Source organism: Vidua macroura, chromosome 6, assembly GCF_024509145.1.
Source record: "Vidua macroura isolate BioBank_ID:100142 chromosome 6, ASM2450914v1, whole genome shotgun sequence".
Lineage (NCBI taxonomy): Eukaryota > Metazoa > Chordata > Aves > Passeriformes > Viduidae > Vidua > Vidua macroura.
The window spans coordinates 50,651,619-50,672,550 of NC_071576.1; the positions used below are offsets into that span (position 1 = coordinate 50,651,619).

At 37.4% G+C, this 20,932-nt stretch overlaps 1 protein-coding gene across 11 annotated transcripts in view; it reads left to right on the top strand.

Moving 5' to 3' along the window:
• The window catches only part of SOX6 (SRY-box transcription factor 6), a 369,801-nt gene that overhangs the window by 262,177 nt on the left and 86,692 nt on the right, over positions 1–20,932 (top strand). For 8 of the 11 annotated variants that reach the window (XM_053979406.1, XM_053979405.1, XM_053979401.1 and 5 more), the window contains 2 exons: positions 7,333–7,456; positions 15,670–15,749. In XM_053979406.1, coding sequence (XP_053835381.1) covers positions 7,333–7,456; positions 15,670–15,749 — 204 coding nt within the window. The remainder of the gene's footprint in view (positions 1–7,332; positions 7,457–15,669; positions 15,750–20,932) is intronic. The other 3 variants (XM_053979402.1, XM_053979409.1, XM_053979410.1) reach the window with 1 other exon arrangement.

Genomic DNA, 20,932 nt, shown 5'->3' on the forward strand with positions numbered 1-20,932 from the left:
TTTATTCCTACTTCTGCTGGACATTCTCTTTAAAGTGAAAGACAGTAATTCCTTTAGTAACCATCAGTTTTGTGGTCTGATATGACTTTTTTATACCATATATTGAGGGAATTAGTTTCATGTTAATAACTAGTGATTGTTAGTATTCAAAAAGAAGTATTCTGTCTTGAAAAGATGTGTGGGGAGAAACTCTTCTTGAAAGTAGCAATACCATACACAAATTTTAAAGCATCTTTTGCTCTAAATATTTCCACCAACAGGAAATGTCAGTGTACTCCAAAATTTGCACATTTTGGTATCACCATTAAAACATAGCTAATAAGGGATTTCTAACATAATTTATATTTAGATTTGAACTGAAGTAATGGAGCTTTTGTGTATAAAAAATATCAACAAGTATCACTAGGCTGCAATATTTTTCTTATTTTGGTGTGAATAAGACAAGGTGCCAATGAGAAACATACATCTTCACTAGTCTTTGGAAAAATCTGAAATAATTGACTTGCTCAGTCTTCTGTGATGGCTTGGTGACCACTAACTGTGACAATTTGCATAATAGTCAACTCTTCACTTCTGTAGAGGTAACTGTTTGTATCTGATTAAAATTAGGACTGTTTTAGTTCTCTTGACTTTTCCAGAAGTTCCAGTAATAGAGATTTGCTGTTATGCTTTAACCAAACAAATGCACACAGGGGGATAACAATATGCTGAGTTTATGCAGATTTTACAACACAAATCTGAATAAAATACCCACTAATAGACCCTTAAGGAGTAATAAACACACATGAATTTTCCTTAGTTGCACTTTAAAGTGATTTTAACATACTACTAGACCTTAACAATAATATTTAATTGACAAGATTATGCATTTGTATGGATTGAAAAGGTGGTAGATCTCTAATTCCAGATGAACCATAAATTCACTTTTGCATAACATGTTTTATTTATTTCTCTATAGCAGAGATGTTCTCCATCCCTCCTAGTGAGAGTTTCTTAAAATACAGACAATTTAAATAGATTTAATTACCATTTATCATACTCCTAACTCCATGAGATCATCCTAAGTTGAATTCTATATTTCCAGATAGTTAAGGAGCTAGATAAAAACGGGGCAACATAACGAGAAGCTAATAGAAATTAAATGATATCTAGTGTTTGAAACTGTTCTGTTTTCAGTGATGTTGTCAGTATCTTTCTGTAGCTTCCTTCTTGATTTCTCAAGTAGATGGAATTTAAGTTTATTTAATCTCAAGTTTCAAAGTGGTGAGGAAAAAACATAATAAAAAATAAGGATGCTCTGTTTTGCTGTATAATCATGGTTGCAATTTTCACATTAATGTTGTGGCCACTGCAGTAGACTTAAATCTCCAAATCATGCTGATGCATTGGACAAATGGAAAAAATGATAGGGGAAAAGAAAGAAAATAGCAGTTACAATCCCTTTACAAATTCAATAGTGGGCTACGTATTTTTTTCCACAGTATTTACAGTATGAAATGTTCTCACTTTGCAAGTCTATGGTATCTTTTTTGCTGTTTATTTGCCAACGCTTCCCCTGGGATCCCATCAGCAGACATTTTCTTTGTGGCTCATGTACTTTCACTGAGAGGAAACATTTTTCAATTAGACTGTAGATAATTAGATGGCAGATAAATTAGAACATAATATACCTCCCTATACAGATAGATCTCCAGGAGTTCTGTATTGCTAGCAGGAGCAGAAAGAAATCTCTGAATAATTCTCAATGTGGGAGCTACATTGACATGATTTTCAGTGACCCAGCTATGACACAGTGACTGGGGGTTCACTTTGGATCTTCTGGAGCCCATCTTTTTCCAGTTGCCTTTCCTCCTCCTGCCAAGTCACTGGTGCTTCCCTGGGATTATTCCCTAGAGGGGGTTTCTCGCTGAATTGTTTGGGTCCACCCTCACAAATTGCCTTTACATCAAGGGATGTTGGGCGTTGATGGCCACTAAGCCAAAGCCTGGGGAGTTTATCAGTTACATTTCTGAGAGCAAAGGCCCAGCCAGAGTTGCATACAAAGTAGCCAGGTCCTTCATAACTGAACTGGACAGCTCACCCACCCTTGTGGCTACTTTGCTTCACCAGAACAGCACAAATAAAATAATCACAACATTTAACTATAACCAAAGACACTTAAAAAAACATTATTGTACAATTCCTCTGCAGTTTTTCTAAATAGATAATTTCTGGGACCATGAAAAGGGTCAGTGATGGCATGAGTTCATGACAATATTGGCAGAGTTGGGGAGGAGATTTAAGCTCAAACCTGCAGAAATCCTAGCATGTAGCTGCTTTTAACATTTACACAGTCCCTCTGACTTTCACATGTTAAGTTTTCATAAAAGAAGTCCCTACTTCTTTATGCAACATCTTGTTTGTGTTCTTGCAGCATCCCCCAAAATGACTTAGTCAAAATAAAATTTAAATTATCAAAACTTCTAATATTTCTTCTCTTCCAAAAAACAACAAAGCCCAACACTAGTTATTGAAATACATAAAAATCTGACAGTGATATAAAAGTAGCAGTGCCATGTATTGCTTAGAGACTATTTAAAATGCAGCTGAAGTAAGTACATATCATATACAGGATATTTAGAATATTGCACTAAGAGTTCTGGGAGCACAAACACTTCTTTCAGTGCCATTAAGACTTATTTTAAAATGAATCAACCTAAAATATAACCTGTTGAGCTATCAGTTATGGCCACTACGTTCTATCATATAAACATTTTGAGCAGTCTGAAAATTCACATCTTTACTTGATATACTGCCATTACCTGGAAATCTATTACACTGTAGTTTCTAAATGAGAGACTAGAAAATTTCCAACACATTTTTACTATGGAAATTCAAAGCTCTGTGAGGGCTTAGGTTAAAGTTGTAGCCTGGGTGTGCCAATTACTCAAGAATTTAAGAAGTAGAAATTAAAACTTAAACTATGAGAAGTCTAAACCTCCCTGTGAGAAATTATGTTCTCACAGTGGCTGCAACATCACACAAACAAAGGGTTCTGTTCATCCTATACTACAAAAAAAAAAAAGTCAATTCAGTAAATTCAAAGATTAGTTTCTCAGCTAACTTGTGCTGGAGTAGTCTGTTAGATTCAAAACAAATCTCAAGACTTCCACAGTTTGAGAACAGGGTCCAGCAATCTAATTGATTGGAGAAGGGGGTGGCAATAATTTTAAATAGCAAGGCTGGATTATTGTAAGCAATTAGAGCGTATTTAGCCATTCAAACTGCTTTATTCTAGTGCTGGATGTAATAGAAAAAAAGCTTTAAAGAAGGGATAAAAATGATAAAGATTGTGTTTGCTCTCGAGCAAAAAGATGGCACTTTTGCTCTTTACTGAAGTAGATTGTGCAGAGAGAGGCAGCTTGCAAAGTTTGATCTTCTAAAGGAAGAGGAATTCATCTGCCATTATAAGGTGGGATTACTTCTGCTCTTGAAACCTGTGATCCTCACAGCTAAGCAGAAATGTGTGAGCTGCTTCTTTGCTTGCAGTGCTGCCACCCTTTTCTCTGGATGCCTTTACTTCTCTACTTGCAATGTTAGTTGTTGTAGAGGCAGTTTTGGTTTTTAAAGATAAAACTCTTCCTCCTCTTCAATCTCACTAAACGTGCTGTGCTCCTTATCCGAAAGAGGCGGATCATTTTAATTCAAAACATTATTTTTGTATAACATATCACTCTGGCTTACATCTTCCATGCAAAACACTATCAATGACTTTTTAACAAGGATTGTCCAGCCAATTTCTGAGATTATTACTCACAGAAGTGTGGGACAAAGCAGTGTAGATTTGCCCAGTTTATCAAACAGGCCACCAGCTTTTATTATTTCAGGGAGAATCAAACTGGAAGTTGCTTCTTGAACTAATCAGGGCTGATTTGCTCTAAAGTTGCTTCCTGACTTAGATCTCAGGCAAGGAAGTGCTGTAATCAGTTCCCAAGGGCCGTCAGAGTTGTGATGGGATATTAAAGGAATGGTACACTACCTTTAAAATGTTCCCTAATCCTGGCAGATTTTTCTGTTTAACACAGTTAACCTGAGCTTGTTGTATAGAAACAAAGATTAATTTCATGAGGTAGCTTTATGTAAGAGTTGAATGTACTTGAGGCAGCAGAACTGAATTTTGGAGAGAATATATTCTGGTCTCCTCCAGGGTTTGTAAATTCAGCTGAAAATGCAGACTGGCAGAATTGTTCAAAATCAAACATTTACTACCTGTCAAAAAACTCCCAAAAACCAAAAAATAACCAAACCCAAAAACACCCTCAAAAAAACCCCAAAAAACAACCAAACTTCATGAAAGAGAAAATGAGTCCCCCTGAGTGTCTCTGTTTGCATATTAGCCCATAGCATGGGCTCTGCCAAGTTACTCTCTGACTGTCTGCTGCAGATGCTCTTTCTCAAGTATTCTGAGTGAGATCTTTAGTGCAAGTCTTTGGGGACAATCAATAGCACCTGTTCCTCACAAGACAGCAGCCCAGTTAGTCCATTCATGTATCTTTAATGAAGCTCTGGGGCAGATGGCAAAAAATGGCATCATCAGCGACTTAGCACAGAGGAGACAAAAGGGGAAAGTGCCGATCCAACAATGGGGTATTTTTACAAATGGGAAGAGACAGAGTCAGAGTGTTTCTTGGGCATCTGCTCCCGTCTTGGTTTTCAGAAAGACCTGAGGAACATCTCAGCAATTAAAATTTCTGGGCATGTAGCCGATTTTATGAAGTACACCAATCAACCCCTCCTCCCAATTTCTCCACCCCCCCCCCCCCCCCCAGTAAAATCAAACCCATCATCTTTATAGTAATAAAACCCTCAGGAATAGAAACTGTCAGAAATTAAGGAGTTAACTGGATATTTTTGCATTCATTTTATGTATTTAATAGTTCTGTGATCAGTGATACTTTTACATTCTCTTCCTTTTCAGTGCTTATTTGTGCTTTTTAGTTGACCTGTGCTGAAAATGGACACCTATGTATAAAATAATTCTGTGTGAAATCAAATCAACACTTACATAGGAATAGCATTTCATATGTGTCAGAGGGAAGACCTGTGGGAGGGAATGAGGGAATGGTGGCCTTTCAGTATGAGCTTTTTTCAGTCTATTTAAGTCTCTTAACTGTAAATTCAAACTTACAGCCAAAATGTAACCTATAGTCAAATTTATGCTGATTTATATAGACTGAAGACCTGCTCCTGAATTCAGAGTAGGAAGAATAGCGGATAGCCAGAACTTGAAATGGTAATTCCCCACACTTACAGAAGTGCTTTTATTTGAGTTTAAGCAAAATCTATACAGCTGAGTAGATCAAAATCTACAGGAATGCATTGTAGGATTTGGTTATGATATGTTTCAAATTATCTTTATGACACAATGGAGTGAAATATTGCAGTGGGTATGTTTGCACCTTCACTCAAACCACAGCACTCTGATCTCTTCTGTGTCTTGTGAGACTGTGTTGGAGTCTTGTACCTCTGCAGCTCCATGTAAATACTTTATGTGGGGGATATTTCTTATGATTTTGGCTCCATTTGATTAGATGTAATTTAGGAACTACTACAAATTTTTGCAAGTTATATTGCATTGAATTTCTTCCTGTACAGTTGCTTCTATCAAACAATGCCTGTGGTTTTCCTTTGCTGCGCTCCTGTAGAGCCGACGTATAGAAACACTAGGCAGCAAAACCAGCACCATATTACCAGAGCTGAATGCCTCTTCTGGGCGCATGGGGATCAACTCCAATCTGACCAAGTTTCATGCATAACTTAAAACACACAGCCAGGCTTACCTCAGCTAAAATGAGAGAAATAGCTGCGTAAAGCTAGTTTCTTTCACGCCCCAGTGCCATAGCAGTAATTGCACAAAGACCTTTTTATTATAAGTTGATTTTCCTGAGGAATGGATTCAAAAAATACTGTAAAGTGTTTATTTTTTGCTTGACCTTTATTAACCTCCATCTTGAGGCTTTCCCAAGAGAAGAGTTGTTGGTAAATTAACCCTCATAGAGACACACAGTAGCATTTCTGCACTGCATCAATGGTTGTGAAAGTAATGGGGATATGACAAGAAAATTTGGCACTATTTAAGCAATGTCATAGGTCAACATATGGGATTTGACCAAGAAAGTTTTCAGGAATTAAATGCAAAAAATTGCTTGAAGTGTACTTTAAGTTTTTAATAGTGTTTAATTCCACCAATTTATTGTACAATGAGGGAATTTTTTTTCTGTCTAAACCCCCATGTTTTCCTACATTTACTAGCTTTGATATATAAAGTATTATATGTTTGCTTAAGTGCTAATCAGAAAAATTATAGTCAAACCCTTGGGTATGTCTGGGATTAAGAAATGATGATAAAAATTCTTTGAGATCCTAGCCACTGTCTCTGAAACACAGGTACTGTAAATTAAGGAACTAGGAAATTACCTTGTGGTAATCATCTTATCACATAATTCTCTATATGTTGAATACAAATGCTAGTATAAGGAGAAGAATTTTTCCTTTGTGCATGTTTGTGGTTTTTCGATACATTTATTATGGTCAAATTAAATTTGATATAGTAGGTTTTGTTCTGAAATGGTCTCTGAATGCAGCTCTATAATTACCAAGCTACATGATAGCACATAAAGCTGTAAAACTGCTTAGACAGACAAGTAATTTATTTCTTATAGTGAGGTGTGTGTGGCAAAGTACGTTAGTTTGTATAGGAGCCAAAATGTTGAAGCCTTAAATCTTAAGAGTTGTGGTGTTGACTAGAAGGCTCTTTAGTACTCTGGTGAGATTTTGAAATAACATACCTTAGTTGATGGTATTTATGTGAACCATGTTGTAAGATCTCAGAATTAAAATTTTCCTAAAGTTGCTAAAATCTGAACATCAAAGTAGATACTGCAGTGTTAGGTTGTTTCTAAATGCTCATTGCTGTGTGACCAAAGATGAGAAAATTTGTGAAAAATGAATAGAAATACATACCACACTACTTTTAATAAAAACCTTGGTATGTTTTCTACCTTTTTATCTTGTGCCAGGGCAGGGAATGCTAATTAAAAAAACCCAAAACAACGTAATAGAGAACCAGGAAGGAGTAGGGAAACGTGCAGTTCACCGAGACTGTTACACCTTTGACACTGAGGGAAAACAATGTTTGTGAGGGCTTTGATGTGATAATGTGAAGTTGGCAGGGATTGCATTAGGGTGAAGGTTCCAGGGGACTGTGTGAACGCAGGAACACTATCAGTGTTGGAGAAATACCTGTCAAGACAAATTTGTGCTATTTCTGATCAGAGGCTCTCTTCTGTTTAGCAGGTTCAGGGTCACATGCCTCCGCTCATGATCCCAATTTTTCCACACGACCAGCGGACACTGGCAGCGGCTGCTGCAGCCCAGCAGGGATTCCTCTTCCCCCCAGGAATAACATACAAGCCAGGTAAGCTCACAGGGATACGAGGCTGTTGCGCATTTTAAGACATGTACGGTAGCTTCTTGTGTGATCTGTCTCATACAGATGATACACAACAGGCATAGCTGATTGGAAATTATGTGGAGCTTTTGCAACTCACTTGAAAAAATACTTCTGGATTGAAGGAGGTGGATAGACTATTGGTTATTGAACATCATGATTTTTTTAAACTTAATTTCCACAAAGTAATTTGCTTCAAATATAGTGGCCCACTTGGCTAGCAATTTGCATCTGGTCTGCCCTATACAAAAACTACATGTCTTTAATTAGTTCTGTTATCTTCAGAATATTTGTTTTTCATGGCAAAATTCTTTTTTGTTTGATTTCAGTCTGATTAATAAAAGGTTTCAGTAGTTCAGTTCCAGTCATCATTCAGACTCCTTATAGGTCACATAACCTTGCAGTGAAATATGTTTTGAGATGATTTAGCAAATGCTATGATTTCTTTCTTTTTTTCCCTCTGAGTTTACAGGACTCCTGGGGAATTCAATTAGGGATATAATGGTTTGAAGCTACTTTCAGAGCCTCCTTGTAAACAGAGCTTTAAATGTTTAAAGACACTTTGCCAAAGGAATTCAATGTAGGAAGATATTTAAGTAAATAAAAGTCAACCTTATTTTCATTTGTACATTCTTTGTAAGTGACCTCAGTCCAGAAGCAGCAACCTTATTTTGCTCATTAATAGTATTCTCTGTCAAGCTGCCTTTAGCATATTAACCTGATAACTAATAATTACAAAACATAAATAACAGGTTTTTTTTATTCATTAAATATGAAGTGTACAAAGTAAAGCATTGATCCTGTTCCCACTGATATTAGTGGTGATTTTGCTGGTGACTGTGATAGGAACAGGGTCAAATCCAATGTAAAGCCTCATAATAGATGATGATGCTAATTAAAAGCCAGGTTGAACCTAGAATCTTTTCTAGCAAGTTTACTTAGTATGAGATGAAGTGAGGCCAAGCAGGATTTCAGCAAGTATTTCCATTTGTCCCACTCCTTCTGTCTCTTTAGTCCAGAGATGTTCCTCTTTAAACACAGTTTTTTGTCTAGCTATCTTAATTTCAGGTTTTGAAATCCCAAAGTTCTTGTCTGATTTGACAAACTGCACAACCATCACTACCTCACAGCAGTTAGGGACCAAAGACAAAGGGTTGCCAGCTGTAGAAATTGCCTAAAATGCCCTGGCTAATTCTTACTTCTCACAGTCAAGAGAAAGCACATGCTTTCCTTGGTTTTCCTGTTTTAATCTGAGATGCTTTCTGAGTAGTGACCATTAGTGATTCAGCTGATGGTTGTGCTGCCCCCTGAAAGGCATTATGTTCAATCATGTTGTGTTAATTTTGGCTCTGTAGAATTCTTGGTACAAAAATGACTTAGGAAAAAGCCTTACCAGCACATTTTCCTGAACATGACCAATTTTCTGGATGTATTCTACAGTGTTCCTCATAATACCTATCTAACTTGATCCCACTGGCCTCCTAACAGGTGGTGGTACGGCTCTAGGGCATTTCTTTACTTCCCGGCATGCAGAAAGAGAGATATGTAAGAAAAGTTAGAAGAATGAAATGCAGGAAGAAGCCTAGGACTAGATATCTTGGAAAGAAGTGAAGCTGTTTGCTGGTGTTAGTGGTTTAATTCCAGATGATGCTAGTAAAAGTCACAATTATCTGGTTATAACCAGTGTCTTTAAAGGAGTTAGAATTTATATCTTTATATATATATATATTTATATATTTAATATATATATTTAATTCTACTGCATGTGTGGCAAAGGTAGCTGGGCAGGTCAGTAGCTTCTGTCAGAGACATATTATGATTAAAAAAATGCTGTTAACTATACTTGGTATTGATTAATTCCTATTTTTGGCACTCTCGGCACAGTAGTTAAGGAATTAATAAAACTGGAGATTAAGCTATACTCTTTCATAGAGAGGGTTCTTCAAAGTCATTTCTGAGGAATATTTATGAACTTGACTGCTACTACCTGTACTCTTTTACTTTTGTGAGAAATGAAACTTTCACCTGCAGAACTGTCAGGTTAGGCTTGCTCATACCTCTGAGGGAAGACAGGATTAACCCTTCAGATGCTTACCATTTTCTTTTAGGTTACAGGTTTAGCTTCTGTTATATTTTACTGCATTTTGACATTGACAAGACTGGGTTTTGACCCTGCCAGTTTTACTTGACATTCAGAAAATACAGTGAGAAGCATTTCAATAATAGCAGCAATGGGGACTAAGTAAGTTTGAAACTGACTGTGTCATTTAGGGAATGTTGAATATTGTGCACAGTCACTTAATCTGCTTTGCTTACAAAACAGGCTAGATATAAGCTGGCTCCAAAGTGGGAGCAGTGCATCAGTGTTAGTGTAACAAGCCAGCCAGGATGAGAAGTCCTGCCTTGGTGTACAAGCAGGGGTATGATTACGTGTCCATGTCCATGCAGAAATATTTTCCTGGGCTAAACTGAGAACCAATATCATGGCTGTTTAGTTCAATGCCAAGGCAGCACTTACCAAAAACAAAGCTGTTGCAGATTTGCACACCAACACTAGGCCTTGGAGGAATAAAATGGTATTCTTTAGCAAAATAGAGTAGTTTGTACACTCAACTGAAGGTCCTGTAGAAGAGAGGAGCATTTATTAGGTTCTGAGGCCCTTCCAGTACATGTCTTGCTGCTCATGAACTTCTGAGATCAGCAAATCATTTGGAGCAGGAAACTTAAGGACTTGCTGATATACAGGTATGATAAAGCCTGACAGGAGAAACCTTCCTTCTGCCTGACAGAATCTATAACATTGAGATGGCTGTAGCCCTCCCCCCACAGTATTTTGGAGCTCTAGGAGGTGAAACAGGCCAAAGTTAGCAAGTGCTGATGACAAGTAATAATTGCATTAGAAAAAAAAATCCCCAAAGTCCCATGCTTCCTATGTATCTCAAAGTCATGTAATATAATTTTCCGGCATGGTAAGTACTAATTGAGAAATCAGAGCTGCATAGACCACCTAATTAATTTTTTATACATATTTCAGTATTTATACTGTATACTGGATTAATTAAAACTTGAGGGCGCTGTGCATCTCAAATGACTGTTGTGACTATTGACCTGCAGGCATTTGACGAGTCTTGTAGAGTACCTGGTCGTGGGGGTTGCCACTTATTCCAGGGGGAAGCTGAGAGTGGCAGCTGTTAGGAAGCTAATACTTGCCCCGAGATGCTACAAAGTTAATAGAATTATTTTGCATTCCGAGGAGAGCAAAGCAACTGCTCTGGCTGTGACCACTACACTTGCTGCTTGGAACTGGTGGGCAGCATGGGTACCATTATACCTCCTCTCCCACTGCAATTTTCCCTTCATTTAGCTAGACACATGCATCCAGAAAAACTTAGTATCCTTGAACATGATTATTTTGTCCCCATTAGTGCCCTGGGTCAAGATGACAAGGCAGTGAGTAGGAGGAGGAAGATAAGGATAAAGGAAAGGCAGTTCCCTCCACCATCTTTCAGTGACTAAAGCATTACTTCAGTCAAGTTTTGTGGCTGAGAGGATACAGGGAAGCAGGATGATGATGGAGTAAAGATATAAAGCAATGCTAGGTAGGAGCCAGGCCATAAGTTGAGCAGATCTCAAACAGAACTATAGTTTGCTCTAAGCAGAGAGTGGAGGGCTAATGACCATGCCAGTTGCATAATGGCAGCCCATGGGACTTCAAAATGTATGATCACTTTTGCTTAAAAATGTCCTGCAAATGTTTTGCATTGTACCATTTCTTTGCCAGATCTGGATAGTATCTCTCAAAAACATTATTGAAAATAAAGACATTGAGTAGACTAAAACTCAATTTAGACAGGTTTGTTGAATGACAAACTGTGCTGCAGTGTATTTCAAAGCTTTTTTTTCATATTTTGTACAAGAATGGCATAAAGCCCATGATTAGAGCATTTAGCTTTATGCACAAAAATAATTTACAAGAGATTTTGCTATGCTACAATGCAATGTGAAAATGGAAACTCATTTCCTAGGCTGGTGGCAGAGTCAACATTTTGGTCTGATTTCTGCTTCTAGTTGCACTGGGGCAAATCAGAGAAAGTAATATTATTAGGGAAAGCATGACAAAACTGTCAGGCTTATTGTCATCAGGCTGGAATTCAGAACATTCCAATAGTGTGAAATATTCGCCATCGAACTAATTAAACTCCTTGATTACTGTAGCTAATCCACATCACTCACACAATCTTAGATTTCTCTGATATCTGACATTGCAATTTCCATTTGGAGTAGGTCTTTCAGAAGTTTTTCCTAAAGCTCTAAGGTGGTTTAGATTTTCCATATCTAAGTATTCTCTTTTTAGGTAAGTAAGTAGGCTGCTCTTCCTCCTGGCAGGTGAAAACAGGAGGCACACATACCAAATCCACTGTGTACTGGGTTGCCCGTGTGTGTTTTCATGGCTTCATGAATCCCTTTTCTAATGGAAATTCCCCAGGACTGAGGGAGTCGTGTCCCCTGTTGGGTTTTACTTGGTTGGAACAAAGACTTTGAAACCTCAGGATTTGTTGTAGCAATCATATGTGCCTCAGTCCTAAATAATGATGTAAAAGCTGGAAATGATGGTAGGCAGCTGGATATTGTCAGGTAGGACTTTGCAGTGAAATTTCATAGTTTTGCAAACATTACTTGCAGACAGAAAATTGTGGGGGAAACTGGTTTTGCTGCAACATGAGAATGGCAATAAGGCAGAGCTGCAGCAAACCCTACCCAGGACAAAGGCACAACTGAAGCAGTGCCATGGGACAGGGGAAATGCTCCACAGTATTCCCTTAGGATGCTACCTCTGTTTACATCTTCCTCAACCCTGATGGCTCTGGTCAAGCAAAATTCATGCCCCGTGTAGGAATACCGTGGGAACGTCCATCTCTCTCCATGCAGTATCCTGACAACACCTGAGGTATGCTTTGCTCCATCTGTCCATAATGTCTGGAAGGATAGAGCCCTGGAACTGCTGACTTCTTGCAGCTCTTCCAACTCCATTTCCTCTCATTCCGTGACTGTGAAGAGACAATCCCAAAATGGTGGGAACATCATCAAGCCAAAAGCTTTGTAACTCAGATGAGGAGAGCCAGTTTATGTCTTACAATTGTGTTTTAGGAAATACTGATAATAAGGTAGCACCTTCCCCCTACTCTGGGTCTCACAAAACCCAGACATCCTTCTTTCCTCGCAGCTCACAAAGCCTTGATCTGGAAGGTAAATCTATACATCCTATAAATAAAGTCTGCTAAGCTTCATCTCTTCATCCAAGACAAAAAAAAAAACCATTTACATTATTTCTGTGTAGAATAACACAGCACAATTGCTCACTGCTTTTATTCATTTGGAAATGTTGCTCAACCTGACAAATGAAACAGAAGTCTGGCATAATTTTCCATGGCTTGTAAACACCAATTTATATATAAACAACAGCAGCCAAATGTAAATAGACAATCATCACAGCAAGGAGATTGAAAAGATCAGTTTGCGAAACATGACAGATTTTCTTTTTCCAACATTCTTCTTACTCCTGGTTATCAAAAGCCAGCACACACCAGCACTTAAGGCAGACCTGTTTGAACATGTCCTCCTGCCCTTTGTACAAATTTAAAAGAATGGATCCTCACGCAAGCATTCCAAACTGAGAAACAAATTTGGAAAAAATTGCTACAATACTTTGACTGATTTCATGCCAAGACAGCTATGGAGAAGCTTCTTGATCCATTCTTGCACTGAGAAAATGAGAGGGGGAAATATGTACCTCCATAATTAAAAATTAAATCCAGAGCACTCCTTGCATGCTCAGTTTGCTCAAGGGAGAAAGAAGGACTTTTGCTCTGCTTTTACTCCTTGGTGTCAACAAAGTACTCCAGAGCTGAAGGAGTATTAATTTTTCTTCTCAGCACAAAGATGCTGCTGACATACCAGGACTTAGCCATAATTTAACATATTAAAATAAGGGTGAAACGGGACAGTATTGGGTTTTAATAACAGATAAATGGCATAACTCTATGAATATTCTTCTTCCTGCAACAAAAGACAGCACTGCAGCCAGCAGGTGAGCAAGACAACAGTACAGGGTGTGGTGAAGATACTATTAAATTAACTGTGAAGCCAAAAACTCTGTGTGTGTGTGTGTGCATGTGGGTATAAAATATCTGGCTATTTCAAACCATAGGAGCATGACAGCTGTGAAAAAGGAGTGCCGCAGGGAATTCTTTTAGAGTTTGATTTTTTAAAATATGTTTGACATGGAAAATGTTTTAGTACAAATAAAGCAACTGGTATTGAACTTAAAAAGTGTATGCGGAGGGGGAGGGAGAAAGAAGAGATTGCTGTGTGGAACAGGGATGAATAATTCATGATATTTAAAGAAAGAATGCCTCCGAAATGTTCTGCAAGGCAGTCCATGCTGGTAAGTCAGATGGTTATTCCCCCCCCCCCATTTAAAGCATCATTAATTCAACATCCTTGTGATTTTTTTTTTTAAACCTTGTAAGATATTTCTGAAAGAAACATTATTTAACTTAGATTAGGATCTTATTTATTCAGGTAATTTCATATAAATATCAAAGAGATGAGTGGAATTATTTAACCATAAAGAGACAGCTTAAATACTTTAAGAAAATAATCTAGAAATCTTTTTTGTTGGTTTTGTTTTTTAAAGAAAGAAACCCAACATCATTGCACACTAAAATCAGCCTCATGGAATGGGAAAAATAAGGGGAGATATTTTGAACATTACTCCATAGGACACCAATACAATATAGTGTGAGTGAATGCATTGTAGCAGAGCTCCATATGCAATCAGAATCCAATTGTTACTGGACTGTGTACAAGCACATACTGTGCTCAATGGCCTGATGAGGTATTATGGATATGATGCAAAGAGACCTTGTGGATTAGACATGTACAGTTTATTAAAAAAGTGAAACAGCCAAACATTTTTACTGAACTGGATACAATCGAACTTCATGTGGTAAAACGAAAGAGTTCTGAGGAGTCTCATGACTGCAAAAATTTTAGCTATTCTTATTTATTTGAGGGGGTTGACAAAAAAAAAATCTAGTTCTTGGAATGTCCTGACTATATTATACTGGATTTCTGTATTTTCCCTTATTGCTACATTCTGCTTTCAGCATGGAAGATTTTGTGTAAAATAGACTGATTATTGTAAAAATATCTAAAAAATGCACAGCCTGTTAAAATGTAGCTTGCAGATAGTATATAACACTGATTTTAAATAAGTAGCTGGAGCCAAAGTGATATTCCATTAAATCACAGCTTCTTATCCATCACTGTGTTCATTTTTATATTACAGATTATACTGCTAAGCTATTTCAGCTTTCTTTTTCTCCCTACATTGACTAGGAGTCCAAATGGCACTGTGTGCTGCTCATCTATGGGAACACCCATAGATATGCTATAAGACACGATGTTACAATACTTAATTTGGAAATTTTAGTACCTGAATTCTCATGTAACTGAGCACCTGTCTAATCTATTGACTTCAGTAGGCCCCCACATCTAAGAGAAAATTGAAATTGTATTTCAAGCTATATTAAAAGGTGATTTAATTTTGTTCTTCTCTATGACTACCTTAAGGGAGTTATCCCAAGACAGAGAATCCCAAAGCAATACAAGAAACCTCAACTTGTGTTGAGCCAATTGGGTACATGTCCCAGGAGCCACTTGGCACTGAAAAGAAATCACCCTGCATCAAACAGGACTGATATTTCTTGGGTTATAACAGATTTTTTATTTTTTTAAGGAATATGTGGGGGAAAATTTTTTTTTTTTTTTTTGCTATGGGAGACACTGGGGTTTCCTGGGGTATCTCGTGTGTGTGTCTGTGGTTATAAGACCCATTTTGTGCCCAGGCTTCCACGCTTGATTTGAACATTAGCTTTTGAAAATTAAAATCACGAGTATCATATTTATGTTCTGCCAGTTTGCCTACCAGCTATCTGCTAACAAAAAAAGTTCCAAGGAGCATGGCAAGTCCGTGCCCAGCTAAGCCTTTTGTTTTTGCAGATGTTTAGGCTTAGAGAAGTGCTGTAGAGCACAGGCAATCCTAGGGCCTTGTTTGCACATGTCTGCTGCTATTCTCTGCTCATTGTCTGAACCTGCACGCATTGTTCTCCCGACAGGTGATAACTACCCTGTGCAGTTCATTCCATCAACAATGGCAGCTGCTGCTGCTTCTGGACTCAGCCCTTTACAGCTCCAGGTATGTGCCAGAACAAAAAAAATGTGGGATGGAAGCCAACATTTTAGGGGAAAACTGCTAACCAGCTGTATGCTAAATAATAGCCTGAATGTTAAATAATTTTTGAGCACAGCCCAGGAGGATTAACACCTTATGTACTTACAGTACAGCAACTTGCAGCCAACCTTGATACTGTGAGTGAAAGACATTGTTCTGTGTCTTTTATATTGGCAGTTAATGGTACTTTTTTATTTAAATGAACAATTGATGGGAGATAAGTTAAAAGATCTTTTTGTACTTTATTTTCATGTGCTCCCTCCTCTGTAGCTGCAATGCACTACCTATAATTGTCAGTGTATCCAAACAAAAGTGCATTATTGGGTTTTTCTTTTTTCCCTTTTTTTTTTTTTTTTTTAACTGTGTGGTGCTGACAATACAATAAATTGCAAAGTCTTTTAGCTTCTGTATTTAGGTAATCTCAACCTTTCTGTGCATTAAGCTGGTCAGATGCCAGGCATGGTTAGAGACTTAGTTTGGCCATTTATTTATTTTTGGCACATATAGAATGAAATGTTGTGAAAGAAAGATTTATGTGCCATATTATTAGCTAGCTTCTTGTGGCAAGAAGTTTTTAATTTCAGAAGAAAAGACACAACAATGTCATAAATAATGAAGAAACAGTCAAAAGCTTTCAGAGTTAAAATGTGTGGAAAGAAAGTGACAGTGAACATGAGAGGAAAGGCCATTAAAGATGCATGTAACTATTTACAAGTAAACCTTTGAAACCCCTATTTGATTTAGGTTACAGTCGGGTTCAGAAGCAAAGTAGGAATAAATTGTGCCTAGAGTAGCAAAGCATTGCCATGCTAATATCTAAATATCTACTTTGCTTACCTATCTGTGATTACCTAATTTTTTTCCAGAGGGGTCAAAGCAAATTAAAAATCCTTTCCTCTTTACCCTATGATGATATTCTTGCCAATTTAACTTAGGACAAGTGAAAATGTGACCAGAACTTGTTCATTGACCCCTGTTCATTGATGGTCCAGAGCTGACAAGAAAGACTCCTTGAGCTTAGGTCTGACCTAACCTCAAATCAACATTTGAAAAGAGAACACCTTGACCCTGCAGGCAAAGATCTCTGAAAATAGTTTTGGGTCATAATAACGTGATGTTAAGACTATACCTTGGACAGGATTGAAACCAAAGGGAAGTTTCAAAAAGAAAAATAGCAGATATCTTTTGAAAGTCAGTATTTGACTACTTATTGAAGCAAAAGTCTCATTACCTTTAGTTGGGAAAATACTGCAGAAATCATCTTTGTGAATAGAGTGACTATTTTTGCTGCCTTTGAAATGCATTAAAACAAATAGTGAGCCTACACAAGACTGCAAGGCAAGAAAGGATGAAAACTGTTCAACTGTCAAAGAAATGGGATCTAAACCACAGACATTCCTGCTTCTTTTCTTTACATGAGCCATTTGTAACTTGACCCACATATTTGCACATCACACTTGACCTGAACCTACAGCAATAATGCATTTTCATTAATTTGCAGAAATGATAGACCGAGTTGTTAAACATGACAAGAACAATTAAACAGAAAACAACCAGCAAAAATGCATGCTAGTCAATTCAGGAACATTCAGGCTTGGGGGTCTGAATTTCCATTTAGACATATTTGCTGTAGAAGACTTTTTTGTTTGTGTGTTTCTCCCCCTTTCTATGTTGTTTGAATTTCATCTCTATGGGATTTCAAAACCTTTAATGTTTCATGGTTATAAGAGCTTAAATAACAAAACACTTAACCTTTGGCTGATACCTGCTCATCAGGTTGTTAAAGTGCCTGAACTAAATTTTATTTGCTCCTACTATTAATTTTCTGTTTGTGTCAATTCTCTGTGTTCCCTAAATGAGCACTTATTTGGGTGTGTTTGTTGGAGAGAATTTGTTGTTATACCTGATGCGTCATGAAGACTGTTAGGGGTGTAGCATTTCATCTAATTTTTCCATCTTTGCTTCTCTTCCCCCTTTCTCTGTTCTGCTTCCTTTCTTCCATGCACCCCACCCACTTATTTATTTATGTGAATGCTGTGACCATGGTATCTGAATATTTCCCAAGTGCTTAAATATACTGATCACAAAACTAATCTCTGTTCCTTTCAGCCAGTGGGAGAAACAGCTAATTTATTTGCAGGTTTGGTTTTGTTTCTACATGTGAGTGTGTGTGTAATATCTATGTTTGGAGAACCTGGGGAAGCAAAGCTATGTCAAGTAAAAGAGTTTTGCAGTAGCTCTAACATTTCAACTTTATCAGGGCATTACTATTAATTCCAAAATTATTTTCTATAATCTGTATCCAGCTAAGGAAATTCTGCCAGCTTCAATCTTGTAATCTCCCCTTTTTTTTTCTACTTATATTTTCTTTGATTTGGATGATCATGCTCTAGGTAGGAGGTAGCAGCAAATTTTTTGTTCTTTTGTGTGTTAGGGCAACTTCTATGCAAGCTCTGAGTCTCATAGAACAGAGGGTACATCATTTAACAATAGCAATTATCTCACAGAGGATGTTTCTCCAGTGGACAGTTGCTAATTAATAACTTGTCTGTCTTATTCAAGCTATTGTTATAAAAATATACTTTCTCTGAATTCGATATTTATGTTCACCAGTGGATTATGTATCTATATGAGTACAAAAAACTTTACTGAAATCATATACAGCAGTTTCTCAAGTAACTAGTTTGACTTTCATGGGTAGTGCGTTAAAAAAAAAAAAAAAAGAAAGGAAAAAAAGTTCTCCTTCAGCAACTGACCAGTTTGACCCATCTTCTCTTTAGATTTTTGATCACATTGATCAGCTTATGGCAAATACCATTAATATTCACTTGTGGCTTTCAATATCCTGAAGTGAAATAGTGACTACCACACTTTTATGCCAGTCTAGGTTCCTGAATTCGTGGCTTGCTCTGCTTTGGATTGATACCAGATAGTTTCTTTTGATCTGTATACTGATCTTACGAAGGTGTAATTTATGATGTTGTTGACAGAAAGACCTAAAACTCTGTGTTCCCTACTTCCCATTGACATCTCAGCCCCATCTCACCAGTTTCCTTAACAAATCAGCCAAAAATTTAGACAGGACCAAGCCTTGTTAGGACTCTTGGCATGAGAGGGTATCTAGATGATGAAGGAACAGCTCTCCTAGGTATAGTCTGATCAGAAAAAACAAGCTATTTCTGTTCACCCCTCCAGCCTCAGTGAATAGTTTGCAGATTTATTACCAAGCACACCTGTGGCATGTGAAACAGTTTTGATACCTGTGTGTAACAAAAGCTTCTTGCTTTAATTAATCAGTATGAACTGTAAAACCTACCGATAACTTTCCTTTTGCTCCTCTTCACATACACCTTCTCTAGAGTTTTCCCCCTTTCCCATTTCCCTGAACTTTTTCCCAAGCTGTCAAATGGCTGCACTAACTGATCCTAGAGATGTGTGGCCACCAGTCTTACTAAATGAGTGGACTTGATCACTAAATGGGTTTTTCCAGCTCTCATGCTGCTGGTAGCAAGAATCTAGTTACTGGGAGTGGCACCTGTATGTCCTTACTTTCAAACAAGGAATGTTACTATATGCCATTTGATTTTTATAAATCGCCCCCTGCCTTCATTCTTACATATTTCTACAAAGCTGTCTAGGAGATAAATAAGGAAGTGTCGCAACTCTCTCAAGCACGACTGATAAACTGTTGATAGAAATGGAAGAATTACAATGATGCTAGCTGGAGTTATTCCTAAACAAAGTGAGCTCTAGGAAAAAAAAGCAAAACAAAAAAGCTTTAGTTCATAACTCTTTCCCCAAACTATTTGTGTAATTTGTCCTTCAGAATTTATCGCTTATAACACTAATGAACCTTGGCAAATCTTAACTATAGTTGCAGCTGTGTTCTTGGAACCTGGAGTTTTTATAATGCAGTTAAAAAAAAATAACTAAACACATATTTGCCTATTTCTTTTCTGCCCTCCCATTTTATTCCATTCCTTCATACTCTCTTCTAGTTGCAGACAAAGTAAATGACCTTTTTTATAGTGCTGGGTGCAGATCCTGTGTACTGCTGAAACATTGCATAGCCTCCCTCAGGGGCACAATATTAGTAGAGGTAAGGCCAAAGAATGCTATTTTTAGTTGAACAGTTCAGCAGATGGAGGCATGAATACTCATATATCTGAAGGTTGAGGGGTTTGAACCATTAATTTTGATAATGTATTTAACCCTGGGAACAATCAGAAACTCTAACTCCAAGGTTACAATGCTTTTGACCTTTAGAGAACAGAGGGCATTTGGTACAGTAAACAATATATTACATTTCTGCTTATTCCAATTCTCTCACACGTATAAATTTCAGGGCATAGTTGACATTTGCTTTCCTCAGCTATTTTAGTGCTGGCCCTCAAAGTAAGTCAAGAAGAATGCAGGAAAGAGGCCAATGTAATGCGACAGTCATGTAAATATGGCCTTTAAATAGCTAAGTTGTTAAACGTGTCCCTTTATGAAGAAATACTATTCTCAGGAACCAGAATCTGGGTGACGACTTATTTCAATGAAGAAGTTGTTTTAGTGGATGGCTGCGCTTATGGAGTCTCCTCTGTTTGTTGTATCCTTAACACGATTTTTCAGTGGGGCTAATGTGACCTGATAGTGAGAGCTCACACTGGAGGTGATTTGGTACATCATGCAAAGTGATGTACCTGCCTTATGTCTTACTAAATGATGCATGCTCCTCTTCAACAAATATAGCAGTTAAATATCACGCAGCTTAAGTATTTCTAATTAAAATATCTCCATGTGCCAGCATATTAGTAATGTATTATTTTAATCCATTTATTTTGTTTATGAAACAGTGACATATGTTTAGATTGTGAAATATATGAGCCTTAAAAATCACTTTATTGAAGAAAATTAATTTCTACAATGCTGTCTCAGTAATGTGTTCACTCACCCAGTCAGTCACTAGCAGGGCTGCCAGTCTTAATGTTGGTTAGACACAGTTTAACAGTTTTATCTGACATAACACTCTTGGATGTAGGCAGTAATATTTCTTTCAAATGCAAAAAACCATGGGTTTTTCCATTTTCTTTCCTTCCTTCTTTCCTTCTTTCCTTCTTTCCTTCTTTCCTTCCTCCCTCCCTCCCTCCCTCCCTCCCTCC